A 13169-nucleotide genomic window follows, 5' to 3' on the forward strand; every position below is an offset into this window, starting at 1 on the left:
GGTCACTAGTGCTGAAAAATATTTGAATAGCCTGTGAAATGAAGATCATTAATATTGCATGACATAAATGAAATATTGTTTGAGGTATCACAGTGCTCTCAGAGTGTTCTTTTAGTGCAGGTGGTTACTATGCATATTAAACAACTTGATAAGAATATGAGGTGGAACAGCAAAATGAATAATGAATATAAGTAAGTAAATGAAACATCTTATTTTACTTTGTAGGATTGTATTTTGATGGTGAAGTCCTACAGAATTAAGTCAACACTTTCATTTCTGAATTCGTTCAAGGGTAATCATATACAAGAACATATACAAATGTAACAGTTTGTAGTTTTACTTTTCTGTTTCAGAATTTATCAAGTTTAGGAGCCAAAACTAATTAGATACGTTAAGAAAGAGAAAGAAACTGAAAAAGAGATCTTCTAGCTTCTGCTTACATGGCTATTAGAGAACCTAAGGAAAGAATCACACTTCTGAAGTAATACATCACCCATAGTATATTGGGGAAAAATGACCCGTGATGGAAGCAGTTAATGAAATAACTATGATTTCTCAAAATTTTTCATTTAAAATGTTTGTATCCACCAGTGTTGCTGAAAAGGTGGATGGAAAAATAGCTACCATCACAATTTAGCAGTTGTTTGTAATTCTCCTTCACTTGTCCCATAAAAGGATAAAACCAAAGAAGCCTAGGAACTTCTGTGCCAGATATGCTAATGTGGGTTTTTGTAACAAAGACTTCAGAGCAGTTGATATGTGTAAACTGCAACCCAAGTACAAGCAGTTAAAGATTTCCACATCAGCCAAAGAAAATGATGGATAGTATGCTGATTGACATCTCTGCAGTTGTAGACTCCTTACACACTAAAAGGCTAAGAACAGAAAGTGAGAAGCTACGTATTTGTACACAATCAAGAAAACAGAGGGAGAACAGAGAAGGCAGAAGTCAGCTATGTGTTTTTCCTTCCCTACATTCACTATTTGGTCATTTCATTGTTTCTCCTTTTATTACTGTCAAACTCTTGAAAAAGAAATGTCATCTCACAAACTAAGGTGTATCTTATGACCCTTGACACTTAATAGGGGCCACATTCTTCCTCTGTGGTTATTTTATCCTCCAGCAGTGCAAAAAGACGTGAGAGCAAATTACTTTCACTGGAAGTTATTTTTGGTAAAAGACGTCCAATCAGTATTAAGTACTTCAAAAATGATAATTTTCAGCCTCTACCAGCACAGCTGATGTCCCTTTCCAAAATGAACAGCTTGTGTCATCTCAATAGTTTAGTCTGGCCAACAGTGAGCAGCAGGATTACAGGCACATCCTATGTCCTTTGAGCATCAATTTCTGGCATCAATGCTTTCTGTGAACTCCCACAATCACATACACCACACAAGACACATAATGCAGCAATTTTCCTTTTTATGCCTGCTTACCTCTTGACTGGTGTCTTATGCACTTTACTGAAACATTTCTGCTAATGACCCCCAGTTCCAGCAACTCTGACCTGGGATCCCTCTTCTAGACACATCTGATGCTTAGGGTAGGAAAGAAGACACTGCTTGGTGGATGCCTCACAACAGGGCCTTCCTCTTAAGCAAGCCCTGTAGAAGGCATTTGCTCTCAGACGAGCTTGGAGGTGTCATCTCCTCCCTAACTAAGGTTCACCTGTAGCATAATCTGATGTGATACTTAATTTCTTGATCATCCTCCTCAATGGAACAGTATTCAGTGATAATTCTTTAATCTCCTTCCCCACTCTAACTTTCATGCCTATGCAATTTGACCTAATTATCCCTAAACTACTCCACAATTTACATTTTAATTTGAATAAATCTATTTAGTACTTATTTACTTCTACTCTTTCCTGCATTGAAGATGTTGGTCTGAAAGAGAATATCAGTAAATCAAACTCATAATGTTGTTTTCCTTTAATTCCAGAAAGATTCCTTATTCTTTGCTGTCTGTTTCCATTTTGGGTGTAATTTAAGAACAGCAGGGAGCAACTGAACTCTAAGATCTCATTAATGACCATGAAGCCCTTCCAACAACAAGCAGCAGACCAGAGAGCATTTCTTCAATGTGATAGGCAAATGTGCCAAGGTTGATTTCAATTTATACTACCACTGACATTTTTCAAACACACAGATTATTTTTATTTGCATGTTACTCTATTTTACTTTTTTGCATGCTATTCTATTTTACTTTATATAATGTTTCTTTTCTGTGTAAGAACACTATGACAATCTAGCAGTAATCTTTCACATTATTAGAATATATTTTTCAACTCTGGGTTACATTTGCCTTCCATAATTAACTTCATAATTGACATCTGCAAAGAACAACCCATACTGAAAATTTTAATTTATCACTTGTAGCTATTATTTAAGCATTTTGCATTGATAAGAAACCATGACACACGCCAAACTTGGTTAGATCAACAACTGTTTAGACAAGGAAAAAATCACAGACAAGAAAAAGCTTAAAAAGTGAAAAGAATCTATAGCCAAAGTTGTTTCCATGTTTTAAGACAAGTCAATACTTAAACTGCTTACCTCTCCTTGCCAGATTGGGTTAACTGTATTGCACATGATCTTAGACCTTTTCTCCTGTCCATGATGAGGAAGTGCTGGGAAGATGCTGTGTTTCCCAGGCTGGATGGAAATCTTCAGATAAGGATCTGGATTGAAAAACATTCCTTTCTTCAGACCAAAAGCCTGAAAATCTGAAAGAAGTTAAATAAGGTAAAATAAACTGAATATTTTTTCACATTAGAGGCAATTCTCTAGGAAATCAGGAAAAATAGACAGGAAACAGATGAGGAATTTAGACAGTGAGGTCAGAATAAAAAGACAACCAAACAAAAACTTAATATATTTATTGGAAGGTAACATAGGGCTGAATCTTAATATTTAAAATTTATTATCTAGTTAAACAAAATTTTACAGCCTGATTGTGCAGAGTAATATGGCTTCTAAATCAGTACTTGTGGAACTAAATAAAAGTGATCTGAGCTAATCAATTGCACACTCCAAATCCCAAACAAGCTCTGAAAAAGAAATCCATTCATTTTATGACATAAATATGTCCATTATGATACTTCTCCCATGTATCAATTTTCTACTTCTACAAAATGTAGCTTTTACTACATTATTATTACTTTTTTTTTTTTTTACATGAGAAACCATTTTACATTTTTTCCACTTTAAAATGCTTCCTTTCATGCATGGGTTAACTCTACCTGAACTGATTCAGGAGAACTAATGTATATAATGTCCAAGTTTTGAGTAGGACATTCTAGCTGCAGAACTCCCTGATATATAAGTTGTGCAGAGAAAATCACCAGGCACTTATTTCACCATTAAGATCCTGAAGAAAGACACAAGTTCATTATGATTTCCTGCAATGAAGTCAGTGAAAAGCAAATATGCAACTGTTATTAGTTTTGGTTCAACTGCGATAAACTACACCTTCTGGCCGTCATTCTTCCAGCTGCATCTCTAAGCTTTCCTAGGAAAACATAAAGCACTTGCTTTTATTAGTGATTTTAGTAGCTGTTTTTGTTGTTGTTGTTGTTGTTTGTTTGTTTTTTGCCACCATTCTTTGCATGGAGATCTTTCTCCTCTGTTTATAGCTTTACACAGGGCTAAAAGTACTGACCTACATTCTAGCTACTTTTTCTCTCTTGCTGTGTTGAAGATGTACAAAGCATTATACAAAACTATTCCAAAACTGCTTAAATGCATTCCAAAATATTCAATTTAAACTTATACTATTATTATTATTATTTTAGGGAAGGTTTCCAAACCACTATGTGCTCTAACAGTGCTCTAACTCTTTTCTGATTAAACCAAAATCATCAAGTCATTCTAACAAGTCAACAGGAGACCATGTGAAGCACTCCCAGAAGATATTCTAGATGAACTGAGCTTTCCACACCAACATCGACTTTTTATTATTTTTTTATTTTTATTTTTTCAGATTCAAAGGGTTGTTTTTCACTTTCTTCAACTATGGTAACAGTGAATGCAATAAAAAGTGCAAACTAAAAAGTAAGTTGATTTTGATTGCATATTCCATCATAAAATTCATACAGCAGATCATCAAAAGCTGTTTGTCCAGAAACTGACTGTATTAAAGAAATCTCATTCTTCTGATGTCCTCTAATAAACAAAGAAAAAGATAGGGTATATCATTACTAACATGTGAAAGTATTTTGCTGACACCATGTATTACCATGGTTATAGAAATACTTTTACACAAGTAAAAAGATATGGTTCAAACTATTAACACGGGTTTCTTCTCTAAGTGTGCAATTTGTAAGTTACCAGCATGTATCTAATCTATCAGCCCCTGATTAAATCCTTTATGGCAAACTCTTTTGCTTCAAAAGTTGTACTGTTATAAGTGCATTCCAGAAATAAAAACCAAGATTGCAAAAGAACTACAAATGAAAACGCCCAGCAGTGTAATAGTGTCAGAATGCTAAAATATGAGAGAAAGAAAAGACCTCTTGGATCTTATTTTGTTTCCCTCTGATGTTTCCTCAAAAGATTCTGAAGCCAAAATATTTTTTGCTGTATGTTTAATTTTTTTTTTTTCCTTCAAAGAGCAGCCATTCTATCTTTCTGTACCACTGTGCAAACAGATATTGATAGATACATATATACTAGGTATCATAAAAAACCCTCAATAAATTATGATAGCCTATCACTCTATTTTTGGGAAATAAACAGTCATGAATGTAAAGGTACTCCTAACCTTAATTAGTAATTTGATTATTATATTTGGATAAGAAAAATGTTTTAGCTAAGCACATGAGAAATTTTATCTGTCTGTATTATTTTCTTGCTTAGATTGCAGAATACAGCAAATTATGTTAAAATGTTAGAAACTTCTATTTTTAAAGTCTAGTGCATACAAGGATAGCAGAAGTAGCTTTCTCAGGCAGAGAAATAGTATGTAAATATCTCACCAAAAATTCTGAGCGCCGTGAAAATTGGCATCAAAAATCCAAAAGCTCAGAATAAAGATACATTGACACCTGTGTATATGCAGAAGAAATGAATTTAATTTGAAGTGGAACTGATGAATGCTGTAACTTGCTGTAACTACAACACTCAAGTACACTCTTACCACTGCTGTGTAACATCTGATTGGAAGAACACCACCTGTTCCACTTTCTCTTCTGTGTTGTCTTTAGCAAAGGTTCTGAAGATACTGAATATTTAGGGTTAACTGAATACAAATCTTGGTAAAACCAGTGAATCCAGACAGCTGAGATTTATCTTGCTGTACACTGCAGTTTTAGTGTATTTCTTGAAGATGCTATGAGGAAAGGCTACCAACATAACTCACCCATGCTTTCCAAGGGTGTGTTTTTAGCTAGTTTACTTAAGAAGTTATTAATATATCATGTCACTTTCCCATTTATTCACAAGTCACACTTTTGTGTCAAAAAGGTTATACACATCTATCAGTCTGATAATGTGAGGCCATCTGTCTTACAAAAGACGATGAAAGGAAGAAATCCAGGTGTACAGGCAACAACTGCAAACTCTTTCACTGCTACAGACTTTCAGTTAAAAAAGTATGTGCATCCTATGCCAGCTAGGCTCACTTCACTATATACAAATGGCTTACACCAAGTGCTGCCTGCTGCTGCCCCAAGGGAATTATCAATTTGTTCCAGCTTCAGTGTTTCCCTTTCACACGTGCTGATTTCTGGCTACCTCAAGGAGACTTAAGGAAGCTTTGCTCTGGGTTATTTTCAGGCATGTAGCATCTGCCCCTAAGGAGGGCCATACACTTCATCTACCCTGTAAAGACTCATCCTGTAAACCCATTTTCCATGCAGCATACCAAATTTTCTGGCACTGATGATGACTAGCTTGTATCTTTGTGGCAATTTGGAAATCAGTGTGTGTTTAGTGGGAAAACATGCAACTAGATGGGGATGTTAATCTGTTAACAGCTGGAATCTGTTTGTGTTTACCAGGTCTGATTTTGTCTCAGTACAAGTGACTAAGCTTTCTGAAGGTTAGAGGAGAGAGTATGACAGTCACATTTTGTCATGCACAGCAAGGAGATTCTTCAATCATAATGATCAGTAAAATAATTGTGAGGATAATATTTTAGTTCCTTGCAGATATAGTAAAGTACTGGACTTGATCCATGTCATAGAAAAGAATGGAGAATAAGAGTGACAACCAGGGTATGGAAAGAGCTATTTTCTAAGTGAATTATGGTCAGTCTGTTGGTAGGCAAGTTAATGAAGTTAGAAGTTGTTCTCCCCAAGAGCAGAGAAGCTTTTGTCAACAGCTGTAGAAGAGTTTTCCTAGAAAGTGCACACAAGCATATTTTGTGCACTTTATAAACACATCCCAAGAGGAACAAGTCCACTTAATCTCTTGATGGTGCATTTACTGAAGTAGACAGAGTTTATAAACCAGAAAAAAGGTTAAAGGCCAGTGAGTTGCATAGCTACTACTTTTATGAAGCTGTTATTAATGTTCTGCTAGTTGGTAAACTCCATCCAACAAAAGACAGGTACTGAATTTCTTTTGTGTTTCCAAGCACCACTAAATTGATTGCCATTGCTGCTTTGCAGCTAGCTTTGTATATGTGAGAGAGATTATTAAAGCCCCAGCAATTCCATGGTCAACTCACTGAATTCACATTTTTCTTGTTAGCATACTAGCCATGTGTGCTCAGAACCAGGAAGTGTTATGTATTGCGCATAAGTCAATTGATCCTCTGAGAAAATCAAGACATTCTGAGTTAGGCCACATTAAAGATCATCTATTTCTAATCCCCTGACAGAGGCAGGGTTGCCAGCCACTAGATCAGGTTGCCCAGGGTCCCATCAACCTGGCTTACAAAAAATAATAATGTAAGTAGAGAGAATTGGCTGGTACCTTTACACAAGGAGGTTATTAAAGATTGAATTTAAAAAAATAAACACAAATTTAGCTAAGCAGGATAGATTAGCCTGAACATCTTTGTCAAATGAGACAACCAGACAACATATTAAAGACAGTGAAAAAGAGGAAAAAAATATTTTTCTAGTAGGATGTGCTACAAAGGGAGTATGGAACGGATTCTCATTTCTATGAGGAAGAGGCAGTGGAGGTGTAAGGAAGGAAACAGGTCTATTTATGAATGAAAAGGAATTAAGAAATTAATTATTTATAAATGGCCAAAAGGCTATTTTTAAAATTTCCTTAATCAAGAAAGAAAGCACATTAAAAGTATTAACAGCTACTCTGAAAATTTTAACAGTGAAGGTTTCATCGTTGCAAGCTGTTAGACACTGGAGCAAAATACCATCTCTTATCTTCCTCTGAACCACACTAAACACCTGTCTTAGCCAATATCACACAAAGCTCCATACCACAGGGTAGGACTATGCATGTTGCACAGGATAATGCAGTTGTTAATTTCAAAGACTTTAAACACATCAATCTAGAGCACTGCAGTACCTAGATGCTGGTGTACCAGAGGGGGTAGCAAGTCACCTCAGCTTACCACAAGCTATGGAAGGTAAAACAACAAATAAACAAGTGAGTGAGTGGTAACTTTATGGTTTATAGAGAATACATTTGGGCAAGTCAGTTTGAGTTGGGGGAGGGCAGAAAAAGTGGCAGGTTTATGGCAATATTCATTAAACAAAACTTACTGGCTAGTATTCCTGTTAGAAAATTGGTCCTTAGGGCTTCAAGAAATGTTTAGAAGACAGACCATGCTCTATATCTGCATTTTGATCTAGCATTTCATAGCAACTACAATTTTCAAAATAACCTTTAGTGGACCTAATATTATTTTCAGTTGTTATTTAGATTCTGAATTCCAAAAACTGAAAAAATGTTATTTAAATGTGTGATCTCAAAGATATAGAAAATAGAAATTAAAAAACAAACAAACAAACAAACAAACAACAAGCCCTGAGTGTCCTATGAGTATTCTCGTTCATTTTTTAAGTTTGTGACATACGTAGATCTTCTGCTCATTTGTTCCACAAAATCACTTAGTAAATTAGAAGTGGGAAATATGTGAAATATTAAAGCTTGAAAAAAGTTATTTAAGGTGATACATTGTTAGGAGGTGTATCACACAAATAACACTTTCGAAATAGCACATTTCTTCTCTCTGTACTTCATGCAAGAGAGCTTTGACACTTTCAGCAGCTTATCAGAAGTGTGGTACTCACTGGCAACTAAATGCAAAGCTGCTGAATAATTTTCCTTCAAGACTGTATTCAATCTAACTAAATTAGGCATGTAATATTTCTCTTAGTACTTTAAATAAAGAAAGTTATAATAATACAGTTGTAGAAAAGATTAAGAAGCCTGATCATGGAAAATTTATAGTATCATAGTATCGTGCGAGTTGGAAGGGACCTTAGAGATCATTGAGTCCAACCCCCGGGATTCGAGCCCTCTGTGTAGCAGCGCGGCACTTGTACCACTTGCGCCACAGGGGGGATTCAAACCCGGGCCTCCGGTGTTGCAAGCGGCAGTTCTTCCACCGTGCGCCACCGGGGGCACACAATTATCTTCTTTGAGATCAGTGTTGCTAATTAACCAATTAATTTGAACTAACTTTTTACAGGACCAGCTTCCAAAACCAAAAAGCAAATACTTTTAGAAAACAAAATTTCTACAGATCTGTTTTGGAGAAGTTAGTTATCTCCTTTTGCTCCGAAGCACCAGTTTACTGTTTCTGGTCTGGAGATAAAGTCTTATGAGGAGGAGCTGAGGGAACTGGGATTGTTCAGTCTGGAGAAAAGGAGGCTCAGGGGAGACCTTATCACTCTCTACAACTATCTAACAGGAGATTGTAGTGAATAGGAAAAAAGGTAATGGTCTCAATTTGCACTAATGGAGATTAATACTGGATATCAGGAAAGCTTCCTCCTCTGAAAGAGTGGTCAAGCATTGGAACAGGCTGTGCAGGGAAGTGGTGGAGTCATCATCCATGGAGGTGCCGAAGAAACATGTAGATGTGGTGTTTAGGGACACTGTTTAGTGGATACGGTGGTTGAATTCAGAAATCTTAGAGGTCTTTTCCAATCTTAGTGATTCTATGATTCTAGGATTGGAAGGGACCTTAAGATTCAACCCCTTGCCATGGGCAGGGTTGACATCCACTAGACCATGTCGCCCAAAGCCTCACTCAGTTTGGCCTTGAAAGCCTCCAGGGATGTGGTGCTGATAGCTTCTCTGGGCAATGTGTTCTAGTGCATCACCTCATGCACACTCTTGCATGGATAAATATAAATAGAGAGCCATACATGTACACATAAACACACACACACATATACATTAAGGGTTTTAATAATTTCAGTTTCCCACTCTCGGGGCTTAAAAATTTCACACTAACAGTACCTTACCTGACAATGAAAAACTTATCAGCCTCCGATTTCCCTGTCCCTGGATTGAATCTTCATTGGTGATGCTTTTAAAAATCTGCTGGAAGAAGAACAAAGATTAGAGAAGTATCTCTTGAACTGCTTAGTAACTGACCTTTTTACAAGGTAACAAAAAAACAGTTTGACAGCCATTAATCAAAACAATGTTTTCATCTGAGTAACAATTTAACCACTAGTGGCCTAAGTTGGACCATCCTGGATGCATTTCACTAAAATAGAATGATACAAGAATATTATTGTAATTTTAATATAGTAGATCCTCATCCCAAAAGGGACTATTTATTAAATGAGATAGAAGTCGTGCATAAGGAGCTCTCACCTCTATTAACATTATCTGTCTTTATAACATAATATTGATAGGGTTGGAAATCTTTCTCCAGGCAGTGTATTGAGCACATTTTTCTGAAAGCTTATACTACCGTATGCAAACAACTGTGTATTATAATAGTAAGTACTGATGGTGAAGCTGAAAAAAATGACATAAATCAACAGGTGACTTTTTGAACTCACTTAAAACATATGGGCCAGGTCCACAGACTGCGTTTAACGTTAGGCTGCTGTTATATAAATTAAAACCCATGTTGCCTTCTGGCTGTGATCAAAGCTGGGAAGCAAAAACACCCCCATTTCAGCATATAAGGCATAAATAAGAACCTGCATCAGCTGTAGGACAGAGTTTTCTCTGCTGCTTCCCTGAACAGAGTTGAAGAAATGACTCTGTGAGTCAGGATCTGAGTTCAGCAGGGCAGTGCTGCTACTGTCACTACCTCCCACTGAGCCAAGCCAAGTGCTGCGCTTCTCCTGGGAAGTCACAGCTCCTCACCAAGCTTGCAGTCAAAATAGAAAAAAGAGCATTTATGCAGTAAAGTTCCAATTTCTGTCAGAAATAAATAAATAAATAAATAAAATGAAGTCCCACTCAACTGTGACTCATTGCGCAGTATATTAAATAATGTGTATTCAAGCTTAAATTAGAAAACAGTCATCTTTGTTTCCCTCCTGGAAGTTCAAAACAGAGGAAGGGGCACTGCAGTCCACTATCAGGGAAACAATGAACACAGCTGACATGTCAAGACACAAGTAGGATACAGACCATAAATGTACAGGGTGATTTCTGTCACCATTTAAAAAATGGGCTCTGCTGAACTTGATTTTTTGCCATGATCAGTTTGTTTCTTATATGTTTTTTGTTTCTTAGAGACAATTTAAATGAGGAAATGAGTATACCACACTATAAGCAAATTCCACCATAACATGGATCACAAGGATCATGCAATTACATCTTTGGAATTCTCAGGTAACCACATTTGAAACTACTTATTACAGCCACCACTGGCTTCTGGAAAGATACAACTTGATATCAGCATTATATGTGACACTGAAAATATTGTGATAAGAACTCCATAATCTTTATTAGCCAAAGTTGTGACTCTATCAAGAAACAATGGCATTTCTTTGTCAAGATGTATTTTTCTCACTTCTTCAGTGGCTGACATTTATTATACATAATCCTTTAATGCTTACTACTTCTTGTATTAGCACAGTTCTTTTCTAGGAGAGTGCCTAGGCCAATGGACAAGACTTCATTTTAGTCAGCTCAGCAAATTTTAAAGTTGCAGGAAACATTTTGCAGCCAATCTCTACTCCCAGTAACTAAAAACAAAAACAAACAAACAAAAAAAAGCCTGGGATCCTTTCCTACAGTTATTTAGCTACTGAAAATACAGCTGTAATGTTCATTCTGAATGAAAGTTTACTTAATACTTTGTTTTAAATTCTAATTTAATAAATAAATAAATAAATAAAATCAATGAGGAAATGAATGGTTGCACTGTTAAAGAATTAGACATACAAACAAAGCTTTTTCAAAACAGGATCTCAGATATAGCACTTCCTACATGCCCCTCAGCTTTCCCAGTTACCATTCTGAATAGCTCGATCAGTCCAAATTGATGTCCTGCTTCCCCAGTGTCTCAGCTAAAAGCTTCTGCTCTGTGGCCTGTTCTGTGCATGTATGACACACCTTCTCATCTCAGACACAGGTCCCAGAGGCTTGGCGTATGCCCAAGTGGGCTCAAGAGCAGCTTCACATCCTTTCTCAAAAGAAAAGAAATGTTTCTGCATGGACATGCCTAGGGAAGGGTGTTGCAAACACTGGGAAAGAAGTGGTTTTACTTTAATTCTGATATTTTGAGGAGTTAAGATGACCAGTGGTGGAGGAAGATTAGTTACACCAATAGCACGGCATGATTTTGCTTGCTGTTTAAGGGAAGCTGAGCATGTAAGTTCTTCCTGAGCTTAGGTAATTATGTTTGCCCCACTGTCTAGGTGGAGGTAAGCTTCCAGGACCAAACCAAAAATCAGAGGAACCTTGAAACAATGTGAGAAGTCTTCCAATGTAAGTCAATTTTTTTTTTTCTTTTTCTTTTTTTTTTTTTTTTTTTTTGGGGGGGGGGGGGGAAGGGGGGAGGGGAGAAAAGAAAAAAAGGCTATTGGCTTCAGTTCAGAGTCACCACTTTCTGTAAATTATCAGGTTCTCCTTGGTAGTGAGAAAAGGCTACAGGCACTCTGCACATCTTCACAGGATATGTAAGGGAATGAACATGCTCACTAACAACCACCAACAACCACACAGACTGGGATCTGTAGAGTTTTGATGCCTGGGATGAGAAAATGCATGGATTCCTTCTTGCCATTTATCATGAAAGAAACTTAGACTAATTTTAGCAGATACAATAAAATTTCACTGGGAGCTTTTTCACTGTAGGTGAACTTCGAATTTTGTCACCATGATGTTAAAAAAAGCTCTTCTCAGCTGCCACTTAAAGCACAGTTAGTTGAGAATGACATTCATCTTGACATCTCACAGACTGAAGTCCGTGGTATGAAAATGAACAAACATAATCTTTCCCCATAACCTTCACTCTTTTATACCCTTGAAATGAGAGCTCAGAATGAATTTGTATATTGTTATTGTTTATAATATAATGTTTGAAGACTGTGCATCTCAGTGTAATTACTTTTAAAGTCCTGATGTGAAATCCTATTAATATGCTTCTACTACATGCTTCTCTCATACCTAGACATGCAGAGATAAGATCTGAGTAGCAACTTGAAGCCTACCTGAATCTTTCAGAAGGCAGAAAATTTCCTGATCCCAATTCACACCTCATAGAATCACAGAATCACCAAGGTTGGAAAAGACCTAAAAGATCATCCAGTCCAACCATCCACCCATTACCAATAGCTTCCACTAAACCACGTCCGTCAACACAACATCCAATTGTTCCTTGAACACCTCCAGGGTCGGTGATCCACCACTTCCCTGGACAGTCCATTCCAGTGCCTGACCACACTTTCTGCGAAGTAATATTTCTTAACGTTCAATCTGAATCTCCCCTGCTGCAGCTTGAAACCATTTCCTCTAGTCCCATCACTAACGACACGAGAGAAGAGGCCAACCCCCAGCTCACTACAACCTCCCTTCAAGAAGTTATAGAGAGCAATAAGGTCTCCCCTGAGCCTCTTCCAGTCTGAACATTCCCAGCTCCTCCAGCCTCTTCTCATATGGCCTGTGCTCCAGACCCCTCACCAGCTTTGTTGTCTTCCTCCTATTTTCCTTGCTAGTGATGAAAATCACTGGTATTTTCATGAGTGTGTGCACTCAAAGCAGGTAAAGAAGCATCAGTGCTTCCTTTAAAATATTCTCCATTAAACATAACCTGAAAAAATTTATTC

At 36.9% G+C, this 13169-nt stretch overlaps 1 protein-coding gene across 13 annotated transcripts in view; it reads right to left on the reverse strand.

Moving 5' to 3' along the window:
• The window catches only part of HECW1 (HECT, C2 and WW domain containing E3 ubiquitin protein ligase 1), a 233504-nt gene that overhangs the window by 82423 nt on the left and 137912 nt on the right, over positions 1-13169 (reverse strand). For 7 of the 13 annotated variants that reach the window (XM_072330283.1, XM_072330282.1, XM_072330279.1 and 4 more), the window contains 2 exons: positions 9393-9468; positions 2557-2726 (listed from right to left, as the gene is read on the reverse strand). In XM_072330283.1, the coding sequence (XP_072186384.1) occupies positions 2557-2726; positions 9393-9468 (246 nt within the window). Of the gene's footprint in view, positions 1-2556; positions 2727-9392; positions 9472-13169 lie in introns of all 13 variants that reach the window. The other 6 variants (XM_072330275.1, XM_072330284.1, XM_072330280.1 and 3 more) reach the window with 1 other exon arrangement.

This window comes from Excalfactoria chinensis, chromosome 2 (genome assembly GCF_039878825.1).
Source record: "Excalfactoria chinensis isolate bCotChi1 chromosome 2, bCotChi1.hap2, whole genome shotgun sequence".
In the NCBI taxonomy this organism is placed as follows: Eukaryota; Metazoa; Chordata; class Aves; order Galliformes; family Phasianidae; genus Excalfactoria; species Excalfactoria chinensis.